The sequence below is a fragment of the Globicephala melas genome, chromosome 1, assembly GCF_963455315.2.
Source record: "Globicephala melas chromosome 1, mGloMel1.2, whole genome shotgun sequence".
NCBI lineage: Eukaryota > Metazoa > Chordata > Mammalia > Artiodactyla > Delphinidae > Globicephala > Globicephala melas.
The window spans coordinates 5801133-5817372 of record NC_083314.1 but is presented as its reverse complement, the minus strand read 5'-3'; the positions used below and the strand labels follow the sequence as shown (position 1 = coordinate 5817372).

Here is a 16240-nt window from a genome sequence, read left to right as displayed (position 1 = left end):
CCTGAGGGGCCCTCAGGTCAATTTCCAGGGGGCTTAGTCACCCTATCAGTTAAGACCTAAAAAATGCTTAAAAATGCTATATTTCAGAGTTATCTGTGAAAACTACATGTGCCCTCTTGATTACATTGCTGGACCGGTATCGAGACTTACCTAATCAAAGCCTTTGCAAACTACGGTATCATCAGGTGTTTCATGAGATCCACTCTTCGGAGGAATAAATATAGCCACACGGCCTCATCTCCATTTTGAGAGCAAATATTATTGTACTTTAAGGTACAAGTTACAGGTAACTTGTAATAAGTTGGATTGAAATAATATCAGCAAAAGAACAATCAGAACATAATTTCTTTTGTTGACTTTTAATGTTAAAAGTATAATTTTATTGGGCTTTCCTGGTGGCGCAGTGGTTGAGAGTCCGCCTGCCGATGCAGGGGACACGGGTTCGTGCCCCAGTCCGGGAAGATCCCACATGCCGCGGAGCGGCTGGGCCCGTGAGCCATGGCCGCTGAGCCTGCGCATCCGGAGCCTGTGCTCCGCAACAGGAGAGGCCACAACAGTGAGAGGCCCGCGTACCGCAAAGTATAATTTTATTTGTGCAGTTCATCACGGTTTACAATAGTTCTGTTACCTTGAGTTGATTGAGGAAACACTAAACCTCAGATCCTGTACAGGAGAGGTGGTATGAAACTTAGAGATACAGTTTGTGAAAGACTTAGCACAGTGTCTGATACATAACAGGTCCTGTTCCTTAGTTGTGGCGGTATTACTATTTTCTTAACTTTTTTCTTTTTTCTCCTGTTGCTATTTCTGCTTGAAATGTAGTTTCCTCCTTCCTTACTTTCCTCCTCCACCCCTATATTTGGAATCTCAACAATTATTTAAAGCTCTTATCAAATCTCATTGAGATGAAGCTGTACCATTGCTTAAAGTCAGAATCCACAGTGGCTCCTGGTATTTGGTTTATTTGTAATACTGCTTATTACATTGCATTTTGCACTAAACTCTGGTTGGTTTCATCCACACCTCAGCCCTCCTACTAAAGCACAGCAGCCAGGAAGGCAAAGTTTCCCTCCTAGTGTCCTAGTAGTTCACATTATATTCCTCTAATTGATAATTCTTTGTTACAATAAACACATCTCGCAGTTCTGATTTGTGTATTTTTGGTTTAGTGGATTAAATCTTGGTGAAGAAGGGGTGTGATTTAACTAGATTAGTTTATGGAGAAACACCATATAATCTGTATTCCTCAGGACTTTCTTTTAGAAGCTCTATTCTCACTCAAAAGTCCCCAATGGTAGCACATTTGATTAAAAGTTCATTTTCTCAGAAACTTTTGAAAAATTAGAAGAGTGGCCTGATAGAAAAAAATATCAATTGACTTTTGGGCTGGTGCAACTCCATCTGGTAAGCCTAAGAAATGACAAATCTCGTACCATCTGGAAGTTTCACAAGTATTCACTTAAGAAATATCTCAGGGCTTCCCTGGTGGCACAGTGGTTGAGAGTCCGCCTGCCGATGCAGGGGACACGGGTTCGTGCCCCGGTCCAGGAAGATCCCACATGCCGCTGAGCGGCTGGGTCCGTAAGCCATGGCTGCTGAGCCTGCGCGTCCAGAGCCTGTGCTCCGCAGCGGGAGAGGCCACAACAGTGAAAAGCCCGCATACCACAAAAAAAAAAAAAAAAAAAAAGAAATATCTTAAAAGAACAATGTCTCTAAAGATATTTACCATGATATGGTGTGTCAATTGGCTGTCAAAACAGAAACTAAAATGAATAAATAAGAGCAACATGGACGAATGAAGATAAAGCATGTAGTCTCATTTAGAGAATAAATGCCATATTCATGATCTGAGCTTCTACAAAGGAAAATTAACTGACCTGAGGTTTTTCTCTTTGTCTTTTCACTTTTTTTTTTTTTTTTAAATCTTTTGGAAGGTTAAAGAAAGGTCCAAAACCCGATAATATCTAAAATTTACAGAGCATTATTCTTAGAGCTTTCCATGTATTGATTCATGTAATCTTCAGAACATCAGGTTAAGGACCTCCTTCTTTTGGGCTTCCATCTGCACCCCCTGTTCCCTGGGAGGAGCTGGGGACATATGGCTCACGCCTGACTCTGCCTTTGCAGTATCTCTGGGTGTGTGCTGGTCTGAGCCAGGCCATGAAGTGAGCGCAGCCCTACAGGGCAGGCCCAGTGGTTGTCTAGCAGGGCTCCTGATCAGGGTTCTCCACTACTGCCAGTGTACCAACGCTACACAGTTCTGCCTAGCATGGGATCCCCAACTGCCTGACTTCTTTGGGTCTCGATAGTTACCAACTTGTTTAGGAAATCGAGAGAGTCACTTACCATTTCTTCAAATTCCAAAAACTACTCTATGATTTACTTACAGTTATTAGTTTACAGTCGAAGAAACTGAGGCCCAGAAAAACCAAATAAAACGTTCAAGGTAACATTCTAGTAGGTAGCAGAGCCTGGGTCACACACAAACAGTCAGGGTCTAGAACACGAACCTGCCCCCCTCCCTATTTTAATAAATAGGTAGGTAGGAAAGGAAACTCAAATGACCCAAATAAAATAGTAAGTTATTAAGAATATCTAGTAACATGTTGGAGTTTCAGATATTACAAGTCAACTCTATTTTAAACTTTTGTAATCTCTACTTCTGTATCTATCCGGAAATAGGAGCTGTTAGATCATAACTTCATTATAGTTGTTTCAATTTACTGAGGACAATATTTAGTATCTAATTTAGCAAATAAATATCAAGTGTTTGCTGTTGGAGAGCTCTGGTCTCCAGGAGATAAAAAAGAAGTGGAACATGAAATTCCTGCCTTTATATTAGACTCTTATGATCTAATAGAGGAAACTGCAAAAAATTCATAAATTATAAGGTTGTACATATTTTTCTAAGGATGATAAATGTGGATGACTGAAATCTGTGGTTCAAAATTAAATAGCTTTAAGATGCTAGTGAATGGATAGCTTGTGAGGAACATCTTGGAAGGTACTGAGATATATGGCCAGAGAAGGAATTTCTGAGGAAGCAGAGTAAACAAATGAAAAATGTATCTCAACTTTTGGAAATTTTTATTTTCTTTGAGAAATATGGCTTTTATCTTTCACATATATTATTTTTCTAACTTTAGACAAATTTGTGACCACTTGAAATCTTTTGTTTATAATCCTTTTCTAACACATTACATCAAACAGAAATATATATATATATGTAGCCAGATGTATTTGAGGTCTTAGTAAGAGTCAGTAATAAAATGACTGAGTGATCTAGTCATTGTATTTACGTGACTTCTAGAGTTGAAATTAGATAGGACAACAAAATTTATGTGATGTGCCATTTCTGTTCTATATAATTGAACCTACACCATTTATGTTAGTTTAAACTGAGAAACTGCACTAAGTCTGCCACCTAGTGAAAGTCTAGAACTAAATAATACTTAAATAATGAAACATTTTATTGTAGTGCCCTTCGTATCTATAAAATATTACTTGTATTCAATTATAATACTTTATATTTGCAAATTTGGTTGTCTAATAGATTTAATTATATATCTTTAAAATACTAATACTGTACATCCATTTCTGAGCCTTAATATGACCTAAATACATTTTGAATATATAACATTTTAGAATTAAATGACCTCATAAGTCTCTTTTCCCTAGGTACTAGGAGCATCATAAAGCAATATAGTAATTGAAAATAATGTAGTTTGTTCTATTTTAAATTGTTCTACAATTACTTCTCTAGTTTAAGTTTTAAATGACTTGTTTAATACTTTCCTTGTACACTGGAGTAAAACTTGCTATCCCAAAATGTCTTTGGCAGTTGAAATGGTTGTTTTTTCTTCAAGACACATTTTGATGGGCCAATTTACTCGGTGACCTAAGTATAATTGTGTAAAATATCTATGGAACTGTCATCTGCTTGAATTAATTCATTTAATAAATAATTTTGACATGCCCAGGTACGTTAACCAACACAAAGATGAAAACCATACCATATACTTCATTTCAGAGACTGGGAGAACTCTGAGACTAGCTGCCTGTATATATTAAAGCAAAACAAACAAACATCAGAACATACAAATCTGAAAATTATTTACAATATTTTAATAAAAATATTACTTAGTGAGCTAGTGTGTTACACTATAAATTTTGATCAGTGGTGGCTGGGAATGATGTTTCTGAATAACAAAGGGTGTCTATTATTATGAAAGGTATAGAAACACACTTAGATGCATGAGCCCCCAGTTTTAGACTATGATTGAATATTGGCACTAAAACAAACATGAATATATTTTTTCACAAATGTTTTTAAAACACTTTAGATCTGAGTCTGGGGTAGTAGTAATAAATGACAGTATAATAAATATCAGATATCTCCTGCATTTAAAATTTTAATCCATGTAAACCGAACAAAATATTAAAATTTTTGCACTGTATAAAAAAATCACTCTTGCATTGATATGTATTCGGTACCAATGTTTTGAATTACATCATTTCCCAAGTGCCTATGTGTGTTATTTCTTCAGTAAGACTATGACTATTTTGCCAAGCTAGAGATGATATTCCTTTTTTATTTTTAACTTGACATTTATGCTCTTATAGTCCTTGCAATTCAAAAGTCTTCTAACTGGTCGGTTTTCACCCACTCTCACTTTTCCCCAAACCATTCTTCACACTGTAGCTAAAATATTTTAAACTTTCCTATCTTTCAATGATTTCCTGTTATTCTTAAAATAAAGGGCAACTTACTAAAGTGTTCTTCAAAGCCATGAATAGTCTGGCTTCTGGTTTCCATCTCAGCCTTTGGCGTACCTTCCTCTGGCTCTGCTCCAAGTCCTTGGATGTTTAGTACCTAGCGCCTTGGTATTTGCTGCCCCCCTGTGGAATGCTCTGTTCATCTTTTAAGCCCACTTACTGCCTTTATCTTTTTAGTAAAAGACCAGTTCCTCAGGGAGAGGCATTCCTTCACCCACTGGACTAGATCACATATATTCTTCTATTTTCTTTCAGTAGTTGCCAAATTTATAATCCTCTAGCTAAGTCCTTAAATGACTTGCTTAATACTTTCCTTGGATAGTACAGCAAAACTTCCTACCCCAAAATGTCTTGGGCATTTGAAGTGGTTGCTTTTCATTCAAGGCACATTTTGATGTGCTTATTTAAATTTAATTTAGATACTAATACTCGTTCATAAAAATGTGAAAACGTTCAATATTTTCCGAATGTATCGAGCGCCTTGTTAGGTAAAACTTTAGCAAGAGAAACTTAAATTTGAAAGTGAGGATCTGCTTTTCTTATTTTATTTTATTATTATTATTTTTTTTTTCGGTACGCGGGCCTCTCACTGTTGTGGCCTCTCCCGTTGCGGAGCACAGGCTCCGGACGTGCAGGTTCAGCGGCCATGGCTCACGGGCCCAGCGGCTCCGCGGCATGTGGGATCTTCCCGGACCGGGGCACGAACCCGTGTCCCCTGCATCGGCAGGTGGACTCTCAACCACTGCGCCACCAGGGAAGCCCCCTGCTTTTCTTTTAATTTGGAAATCAGACAGGGGATCTTTGTGCTAGGGAGACTCACTTGAGTGTTTCTCTTAGAAATGTAAGGAAAGGTGCTTAGACAGGTAGGAGAGAAAGTTTAACAGGCTCTAACCTGACAAAGACCTTATCTGCCAATGTCTTCTGTGCTCTGAAATGCTCTCTGGGGGAGGTGGTGGGCCAGCTGCAAAGGATTCACAGTCTCTTCTGAGCAAAGTAGTGGAGGCATTCCCTTCCTCAGGGGGTCTGGAACCTCTGGGCTAGAGGTCATCCCAGAGGAAGTTTGCTGCTTTATGGGGCCACTAAGAACCCATAAAGGAAAACTCACCTTGCGAGAAAGAACACATCTGGGTAAGGACCCACTTAGGTCCTTCTGGAGAGGCAGCTCATGCTGGCACAAAGCACGGCTGGAGGTTCCTCTTGGTCCAGCCATCCTAGCACACACTTCAGAGTGCTCACTAAATGAGCATTAAAACTCTGGACACCATGCTCTAGGCTTTGGATGTTAAAGATGAATCACTTCCTGGGTAGTTCTCTGGGGCCAAACCAGCAAACAGGTAATTGCCACACAAGGTGGATGAAGACACATTAAACTGTGTTTTCCAGCTTTCAATCACAAAACTATGTCACAGATGCAATTGCAGACGGAAAGGAATTCTCCTCATGCCCCCAAGGCTCCCCTAACTTCTCCTCCCCTTTCCACCTCCCATGCACATAAACACTGCCAGTGAATTAAGGAGCTTCTGTTTGCCTTTGGTCTTTGGGGACTAACTTTTAAGGTCCTTGAACAATCCGGGGAGAAGAGAGCCCTGTTGAGTAAAGCTGTGAGTCCTAGTAAGCTGGGCAGGTAGGGGCTCAAACGATCAATCTGAGCTTCTGAATAACAAATTTAACCTTATTTCAGACTGGTCATACCAGTTACATCAATAGGTTGTGAACTAGAGCACTCTTACTTTCATTTCATACTTGAATTCCATCTCATTCTTGTCTCCTGGGCTCTAATATAAGCACAGATTGAAGACTTTTCTAACACATTCCTTCACAGTTTTAGAAGCAAAAAATGTAAAAGTCAAAAAACCCCACGTCCAAACAGAATGTCAAAATAATCAAGTTAAAATGGCATGGCCCAAACAGCTAAACAGTCAGAAATGCTAGCATAAAATGTAGCATCACCCCATATAAAGTAACAGTATACAGTACTCTTTATTTGCCTAGTACCATCCAGATACTATGGAGATCACAAGATTTGATTGTCTCCTAGAAATAAATAAGCCAAAGAAAATATTGCATCTAAATTCTTGCCCCAATTTTCTAGCTAGTAAAGTAACCATAATGTCTGCTTACACACTTTCATGACCACGATATTTTAGAAACTGCAACTTGAGGACACTGCCAATTATTATCTGCCTATTATGTGCCTGGCGCTGCTGAGTGCTTCTCAGAAATCATCTCACTTAGTCCTTTTAGCAACCTTGCTTGGCAGGATGATGCAACAGTGTGGGCATATTCAGGCTGCCTAGATTAAAATGAACTTAATGTTAGACTTTGGGACACTTCTGATTTAAATCCTAAGCTCCATCAATACCAGCTGCATGACTCTTAAGATAGTTCTCACTTTACGTTAAAATGCTTCAGCATAAACAGTGTGATAGGTTCAAGGTTTGGTTTAAGAGAAACTCCAGGTGCAGCTAAGCATTCTATTTCACCACCCGGGGTGGCACAGTTTGTTTTTGTAATAAGAGTACACATACCAGAATTGAAATGACTTCTGTTAGCCAGACTTCTATCAACACCCCAGCCTTACTAGTTAGCCAGTAAGAAATTGGCTCTCGTTTGAGGAATGAATGATGGTCATAAAGATGCAAGGATTGGCTGAGATCTTTTAGACCTACTGTTGTTGAAATAATTTCTAGGCCCAAGATGGAGTGGCTCCTGCCCTGGGTGCCACATCAGCAAACCAAAACCTAAACCTTCCTGTTCCTGTAAATGTCCCACTTGACCAGATATAGATTATAGTCAAGTCAGCCAACCCCCAAATGCCAAGCCAACTCTGGGCTCTGTACTTATATCCTTGTTCCTTATTCATTTCCTATTTTTTTTCTCTTCCTTGTTTCTTATTCTTTAAGCTATAAAAACTTTCTGCCTCTCACCCCAGTTTGGAGTTCTCTGTACCCTTGGGAATGCAGACTGTCCACTTCATGAAGTGTTAAAGTTTGTTTGTATTACCTAAGTTGTGTTCTTTAATCATGTTTAACACTATTTACTCTTGCATACTCGATGTGTAAGAATCTAGTTGCCTTGGAGATGGGGCCCTAGGCTTTTCTCCTGAATAAATAGTCTGCTATCCACCCACTGTGACTGGACTTCTGGGTGCCTGACGCTTACTTATAAGAGTAACTGGATCCTCTCTCTGGAGTGCTGTCATCTGCCTCTAGGAAATTTCATGCAAGCTGGTGGGTAGAAAATCTGAAAGGACAGAAAACTGGGAGTAGGAGGAAGACAGAAAAAGGAAACAGAGTTGAGATCTGTGTTAGCCCATAGTAGATAATCAGTAATTGGCTGTTTAGGGTTTCAGCACAGGACTGTTTGTCATGACTGATCTTGGAGTTTAATCCAGGTAAAGAGGGAAGAGAGCCCTCAGGTGACTAAGGACAGTAGAATCAGTGGACAGTAGATTCCAGCAGAAAACGACTGTTCGGAGTGGGGGATATGGGAAGCAATGAGGTAGAAAATAAGTAGTAGTGCTCAGAGAGTTGAATGAAATTCAGAATATGGCGGGGAGGAACTATTGGTATTCTAATGACCACGAGAATAGGTGGCTACGGTCAGACATCGAAAGGACCATCTGGGTAGGATTTTTGAAAACATCAAGAATTATGGTAGAAGCAGGGTTGGCAAGAGTCACAGTGAATCAAGAAATGAAACCTTCAAGGAATGTGGCAGAGTGACCTCAAGGGTGATATCTGACTGACTGCACCGATAAAAGGAAACTACCAAGTCTGTACGATTTGGGTCATTTATCTACATAAATGGTATTCCATATACCATAGGGACCCACTTGTATCTGACTGACTCTTTTATTATGTAAGACTAGCCTAGTTTAGCATGCCTAGATTAACAGCTGATGAATTACTCCATAAAAAAGTTTCATAGATTTTTTAAAGTTTATTTTAAATATTACCATATTTTTAAAAATAGAAGTATAGTTGATTCACAATGTTGTGTTAGTTTCAGGTGTACAGCACAGTGATTCAGTTACACATACATATATATATATATATATATATATATATATATTCTTTTTCAGACTCTTTTCCCTTATAGGTTATTACAAAATATTGAGTAGAGTTCCCTGTGCTATACAGTAAGTCCTTGTTGGTTATCTATTTTATATATGGTCGTGTGTATATGTTAATCCCAATCTCATAGTTTATCCCTCCCCTCCTTTTCCCCTTTGGTAACCATAAGTTTGTTTTCTATGTCTGTGGGTCTATCATAATTTTTTTTTCCTGAAAAATATTGTTATATACTTAGAAAAATGATAATGCCTTTACAGACACAGGAAAAGAGAGAACAAAATCTGGGTATTTCATAGTTCTTCTCAAATTTCTGCTTGAAACTATTCAGTCTAGATGTTTTTATGAGCCATACAAATTGCATAATTTCTAAATGTTCTGCTGAAGATAGGTAACCTTAATAGTGAAAAGATCCAAAATCACTCATTCATTCATCCAGTCATTCTTTCAATATGTGATGCCTCCTCCACCAGGTACTCAGGGAAGGCGGCCTTCCCACCACCAGCAACCGCATGTGCAGCTGCCCTTAGTTATTCTGGTCATCTAGTTCATTGAAAAAGATTAATTAGAGCCTTTGCACCTCTCAGTAAGATGGGAGTTTATTATTCTCTTGAAATAAAAATAATTCATTCAGAGAATATGTCAAACCAATAGAACTGTCACCATAAGAGAAATAAACTCACAATAAGCTGAAAATTAAAATGGCACGTTTAATCAAAAAGACCAGGATCCTCTCCTGTTAAAACTATAATTAGCTTTTGCCAAGCATGGAATCAAAAAGTATGATTTCACTTTATTCATTGGCTATAAATCTCATCTATCTGAATTCATTTTCCACCCTGTGGTTTCCTTTTTCATTCTCTAGAGAAAAAAGAATGCTTATATATATGTCATATTTTCAACATGTGCTATGCTACCTTTAAATGTACTATTTACATAGCTCAATGACTAGTTAGCTATATTCTAAATGAACTGCCCATTACAGTAACTTTAGAGGGTGTATTACTCCTTCTGGAACAGGAGGAGATTCTAATGCAAGTTAGGGTAGATTTTTCCAATTGCTGTGACAGATTCTTTACATACCTGATTTCCTGTCCTCACACTGACACTGTAAGAAGGGTTAATTATTCTCCACATGCATTTTATAGATGAGGGAAACTGAATTTCAATGAGGTTAAGAAACATACTCAAAGTCACAGTAATTTTCTGCGGGAACCTCTGGGATAGAGATCATGTCAGATGAAGTTTGTTGCTATATTGTTCCAAGGTCTGTAGCTTTTCCACTCTGCCCCACATAAGTGATAAGTCTATGGCTAATAATTATAGTAGCTAACATTTATTGAGAAATTGAAAACGACCAGGCAGGTACTAAGGCATTATATGTTCTTAAATCTCCAACAACCTTGTGATTAAGACATCAAGGTTTAGAGAAGGAAAGTAATTTGCCTAAGATCATATAATAAATAGTCAACTTAAGTGAGATACACAACTTGGCTCTCTCTCCTGAATTCTGACCTCAAACTATAAACAGATAACTATCCTCAATATATGGTTTACTACAATACAAAGGTATGAAGTGAGGGGAGATAAAGATAGAGTTCAGATTGCTTTATTCACTTTCATAATTTGGTAGCTCAGATATTTCCTTTAGACTTCTGCAAAATTCATAAAACTGAAATAATGATCTTTTAGTTATTTAAATTTTAAGATGATTTTAGGAAGCATCATTCCAAGTGACACCGATGTCTTGATTTATTGGCAGTTTTGACTTTGCTCACAGCATGAACTTTTCTCTGGTCAGTATTGCTCATTCTTACGCAAAGATGACCCTAACGGGAATTCCTACCAGGATGGGTTTAATTATTGAAAGACAGGAAGTGTCTTTCATGAGGAAGTGAGGATAACATTGTGACTTGGCTCCTAACATGGGTATATTAGCCTTGCGATCTTTTCTTCCTGGTTATTCAGTATGTAAATGCATACCTTTGGCTACTGCTGGGCATAAAACCAAAATTAAACATGCGTGGTTTGGCAAAAATCATGACTGCTACTGCACACAGCTTTTTAGGATTTCTTAAACTATATGAAAAAACAAATGCATTATTCTTTTTATTTTTTTTATTTTTTTAATTTTTTTTGGCGGTACGCGGGCCTCTCAATGCTGCGGCCTCTCCCGTTGCGGAGCACAGGCTCCGGACGCGCAGGCTCCGGACGCGCAGGCTCAGCGGCCATGGCCCACGGGCCCAGCCGCTCCGCGGCATGTGGGATCTTCCCGGACCGGGGCACGAACCCGTGTCCCCTGCATCGGCAGGTGGACTCTCAACCACTGCGCCACCAGGGAAGCCCTCTTTTTATTTTTAAAAGAACTGCTGACCTGATGTTAAAAATTAAACTTCACACAGTACCAGCCATACATTAGGTCCTAAATAAGTATTTGTTTTATGATGAAAGGAATAGACATAACTGCAGTATAAATGTCTCATGTTCATTCTTTATACACAGAGTCACAGAGTCATATATCTCACAGATGTTTAAGGGCTGGGTTATCCAGACACTTACCTGAAAAGGGTCTGCACGTTTACAATCGTTTTGGCATCTGCCATGTAGTCTTCCTCGGCACTCATGGTGCTTTCTTTGTCCACAACCACCATGTTGGCAGCGAAAGTCACTCCACACCTGAGTAAATCGTCTAGACTTTGATAAAAACCAACAGAGAAAAATGAACTTTCAATAAATCTCAGTACTAGGATGGTGCTAAAACTTGCTTACACCCCTGCGCTTATAGGCGTATAGGTTGCCCTTATACGTGGCTTTCACAGAGTGGACACTGGTAGATGTTATGGGAACTAATATAAGACAATATTCTCTACTTATATGAAGTAAATTGTATTTGGGGTTTCTTTATGTTTCATTAGATCTCAACCATTTCAAAGCATGTGTTAAGGATCTTTATTTAATAATACTTATTAATTTTGTAAATAAAACATGGAAACACCCATTTTACAATCAAATAGAATTAGAACATGTTAGAACCTTGTTTTTACAATTAGCACATTATTTCAAAGACACGACATTCACATTTTTTATCCCTGAGGCACTTTTGGTAAGAATAGAAATGAACACATATTAATTTAGATGGTCAAGCCTAATAAAGAAATATATTTATTAAAAATACTTATTTTTAAATGTCTATTATTTATTTGTGTAAAGCTATGTGTTATAGATTGGTTCTACACAGCCAATAGCATGTAAAATATATAAATATCGGATGCATTCAAGCCTACCTTCTAGCCACTTTTGAGCAAGTGATTGAATGAAGTAATTTTGTTGGTTGCAGGAAATAATTGCTAAACTAGGACACAAGTTCCTATGAGTTACCACAGAGTCAGTCTTCTCCCCTATCACTGATAAAAATTTTACCTCACACTGAATTTAAAAACAATGTTACCATAAAAACTGAATTAAGAAAACCATTATCTCATTGCCTTTGCTTCATACAAACTATAAAAATAGGACTGAACTGGATAAGGGAGATTGTATCAAAACTTGAATGAGTGCAAGAGTATTCTAGGTTCAGAATTGATTGAAGATAGATAAGAAGAATTGGGCTAATTGATTTCTACATCTTTTGATTTAAAATGAGAAGTGTAAAACTTAAAGAACAGTAGCTCTTTTTAGCTTCTTAAATGGAAGAGTCAGTTCCCCAAGGATCTTCTCCAAGTGCCTGATCACTTGAATTAGTCATCTCACTAATTCACTAGAAGGAATTTTCCTTTTATGGGAAGGCAAGAGGCAGGATTTCTTACTCTTTTATATGGCGAGACAGTATTACCAAAGCTTTGAGTCAAAGATCCCCAGGAGTAGTCCAGAAAAAAATATTTCGCTTGAATCAGGCACAGTGTTCTGTGGCAGGGATTTTATGGCTAAAACTGTGGAAACAGAATGTTATTCCAAATAAATTTCCTATGGTGAGAGGGGCCAGGACCATAACATCCAATCAATATGATGACCAAGTTTAAATCTCTAGGAACACTTTACTAGGGTATTCCTTTTAGCTAGGAAATTCATAATTGTTCTTACATCTATTAAAATGCATTTTTTAAAAAGAAAAAAGTAGGTGGAAAATGAATGTGATATGGTCCCTTATGTACCATAAAAATGATGCCTAAATCTTATGTCTTCACCAACCTTATTTTAGTGGTAATCCACTTTCTCATATTTCATTTCTTACAATCTTTACTTCCCTGATTAAAAAATTATAATTTTCTATATAGGAAAAGGGAAAGATAAGGTGGTAGAAGGTAAGCTTGACTGAAAAAAGATACACAAATAGAAGTGATAATAAAATATGAATATTTCATCAGCAATAAATCAATGAAGTTGAGACTTAACAAAAAACTTAGCTATGAGAATTCCTTTACTAAATAGTCACTAACTACCTAAACCTGTATATATCAGTTAATTCCATACTCAAAATATTGGCCGTTGTAGTTGACACATAACTTTGGCAAATGATTTTAGTAATTATTATTAAATATGAGTTTAAATCTAAAGAAATCTATAGAATCTATAGAAAATATATAAAATTGGAATGGCATTTCTGAACCACGTAGAAACTTTTTTGTTCTTCATGTCTTAACTTTAAATTATTTATATTCATTTAATATTGTATTGTATTCTTTCTTTCCTTTTTTTATTTGGCTTATTTTATTTGACCGATTTATTCTTATAATTCTGTGTCTACCATAATTTCTCCCCACTATCTTATCTACAAAGCCACTGCCCATTTTTTCTTTAGCACTATTGCTTTACGCAGTTTGGTCACCAGATGGTGGCCCAAGAAAAAAGTCAACATGGATGAAAAACAGTTACAGATAATCTAACTGACATTGCCCCTCTTTCTACCTTTCTCTGACTTCCTTTTCAAAGAGAACCAGAATGTAAAAGAATGAATATAGGTGAATGTTTGTGAGTGTGTTCTAATTCATTCATAGTTTTCTTTGCTTATTTATGTTTAAGGAAAATTTCAAACATAAGCAGAAGAGAATACTATATACTGAACCTCCTGTACCAATCACCCAGCTTCAAGAATTAGCAACTTGTAGTCAATCTTGTTTCATCTCTAATCCCAGGGATTTGATCCTTTCCATTCTTCTTTTCCTCCCCGTAAATACTTTTATAGATGGAGAATTCATTATATAGTTTACATCAAAGAAGACAGATGAGAGGTTTATTTTATATCTTATAAATATAATGTTCTAATGAATTTTAATAGAATACTCTCACAACAAAGAAACATTACTATTGATAAAATATGGATTGATTTCATTTTCATGGATTTAAATAATAGTTTTAGTACAGCTACATTTTAGTTAGTTGGTTAGTATTATGCAACTGATAACATAAATTATATTAACGTAGAATGGAAGCTAAATATATGTTAATCTGTTTGGCCTTTAATGTGTCCACAACCAATAAACACTGTCAAAGTTACAAAGCTTTGTTTTTCAGCATCTACAAGATGAAATGTAAGCATGAAAGTTCTCAGTGGATAACTTTTAGCATTTTATTTGGAATGTTTTGGGCTGATTTTTTTTAGAATGGAAAATTAACACATTTTATAAGCATACTAGTTTTCTGATCTTTTAGTTTTTGTATTTGTTATAATGTCATCTTTATGCATATAACAATTTGTATTTTAAAACTGAAGCATTGCACACATTTGACCTTTAATTAACAAATTTTGGAAAGACTCTGATATGTTACCAGAATAGACTGTCAAGGAAATGCTCCAATTAATAAATCTGATTTAAAATGAGCATTTCCAAATTATTTTGAAGGTTTCCAGAAGTTATGATAATGATACCAATGCATCACAATGTTGAAATTCTAGGTTTTCTCTACAAAGATGTTAACAGTAATAAAGTTACTGCTATAGATGACACAAAACTGGAATAGCTTTAGAAAGGGAACAAAATTGACATGCAACAAGATTTGTTTTAATTCAACAACAGATTACTGCTTAGGAAGTTTGAATGCAAGATGTATAACACAAGAACATAAGCTCCACATGCAATAAACATATTTTCAACACTGAAATGGCAGATTACACTCATCATGCAACACAGGGGTGCAGCACATGACAAACCACAGGACACCACACTAGTTAGTGTGCCAAAGATTTTGTCACCTACTTGTCAATAGAGCCCACCATGTAGTAAACCATTGGAAACCAACAGATTGCATCCAGAAAATGCATATCTGGCCTAAGTAGCAGATGGGTTACAAAATGAAACACAATGTCACAACAGTGGCAGCACTTCTAGGGAAAGGAAGTAAGTTGACTTAGTTTTCATTTCCAAAACTAAACATTGTTGACAAGATTAATTTTAAGTGCCTTTTCTCTTAACATTAATTTTAAAATGTCATTTGCACTTGTTATGAATAATACAATGCGCTCAACAATGATAAAAACAAGTTGTATTTCTGTTTTCTAAATCAGAAACATTATGGCATTATTCTACAAAAACACTGAATTGATACTCTTATAACTAAAAAGTCTTGTCAGTGAGTTTAAAATTATTCATGATGAGAGAGTCTTGTAAAATGGGGAACTGATGATTTTATTAAAACATAAGGAACTAAATTATCATGCCTATTAAGAGCAATTTTCTCTAAGGGATATATAGAATCACAACATGTCCCTTAATATATCAACATATCAATAAATAAATATGTACCCATCTCTATATATTATATAAAATTAAAATTAAAGTAATTCACCTTTTACATTACTGATTTCCTCAATATATATTGTTGAGCAAATGTGTACTGCAACTGAAATCTTTACTCTTTATGCATATTTGGGGAAAGAATCATGAACCTGGAAGCTTCCTTAGAAATTACCTAATCTACTTATTCATTTTGTAATTCTTCGAATTTGTATTCATTTTGAATTATTAATTCTTTCATGCATCTATTCCCTCAGCATATATGTATCCAAAAAGTTTTATCTAACAGACATTTTGGTATATGCAGGTGTATGCAAAAAGAATATGTTGTTAACTTGTACTGTAAGAAATAGAGCTTTTGGAACACATAAGTAAAAGCACAAAATTACAACACATTGTAATCTGAAAAAATAAGGAATAGGTTGCACTCAGGAGACAGAGTTCAGGATCATTTCACAGAGGAAATATTTAATTTGGATGTTGAAGAACGAGTAGGATTTGGCTCAGTAAAGGAGAAGCAAAGGGAACCTCTAGGCAAAGGGAAGTACAGCCCCTGCAATATCCCAGGTGCTTCTCCCAGCCTGAAGAAGTCTTGTCCTCCCTGATTTATTTTCTTCCTGTTGATCTTACTCATCTTTTTCCACTCTAAAGAAAAATAAC

General features: G+C 36.6%; 1 protein-coding gene across 16 annotated transcripts in view; it reads right to left on the bottom strand.

Moving 5' to 3' along the window:
- KCNT2 (potassium sodium-activated channel subfamily T member 2) overlaps positions 1 to 16240 on the bottom strand; it is a 405220-nt gene that overhangs the window by 68480 nt on the left and 320500 nt on the right. For 14 of the 16 annotated variants that reach the window (XR_009563185.1, XM_060294948.1, XM_060294737.1 and 11 more), the window contains 2 exons: positions 15044 to 15115; positions 11409 to 11543 (listed from right to left, as the gene is read on the bottom strand). Coding sequence is in view for 15 of the 16 variants with exons in the window: in XM_060294948.1 (XP_060150931.1) it covers positions 11409 to 11543; positions 15044 to 15115 (207 nt within the window). In the remaining variant the exon portion in view is untranslated. The remainder of the gene's footprint in view (positions 1 to 11408; positions 11544 to 15043; positions 15116 to 16240) is intronic. The other 2 variants (XM_060294817.1, XM_060294864.1) reach the window with 1 other exon arrangement.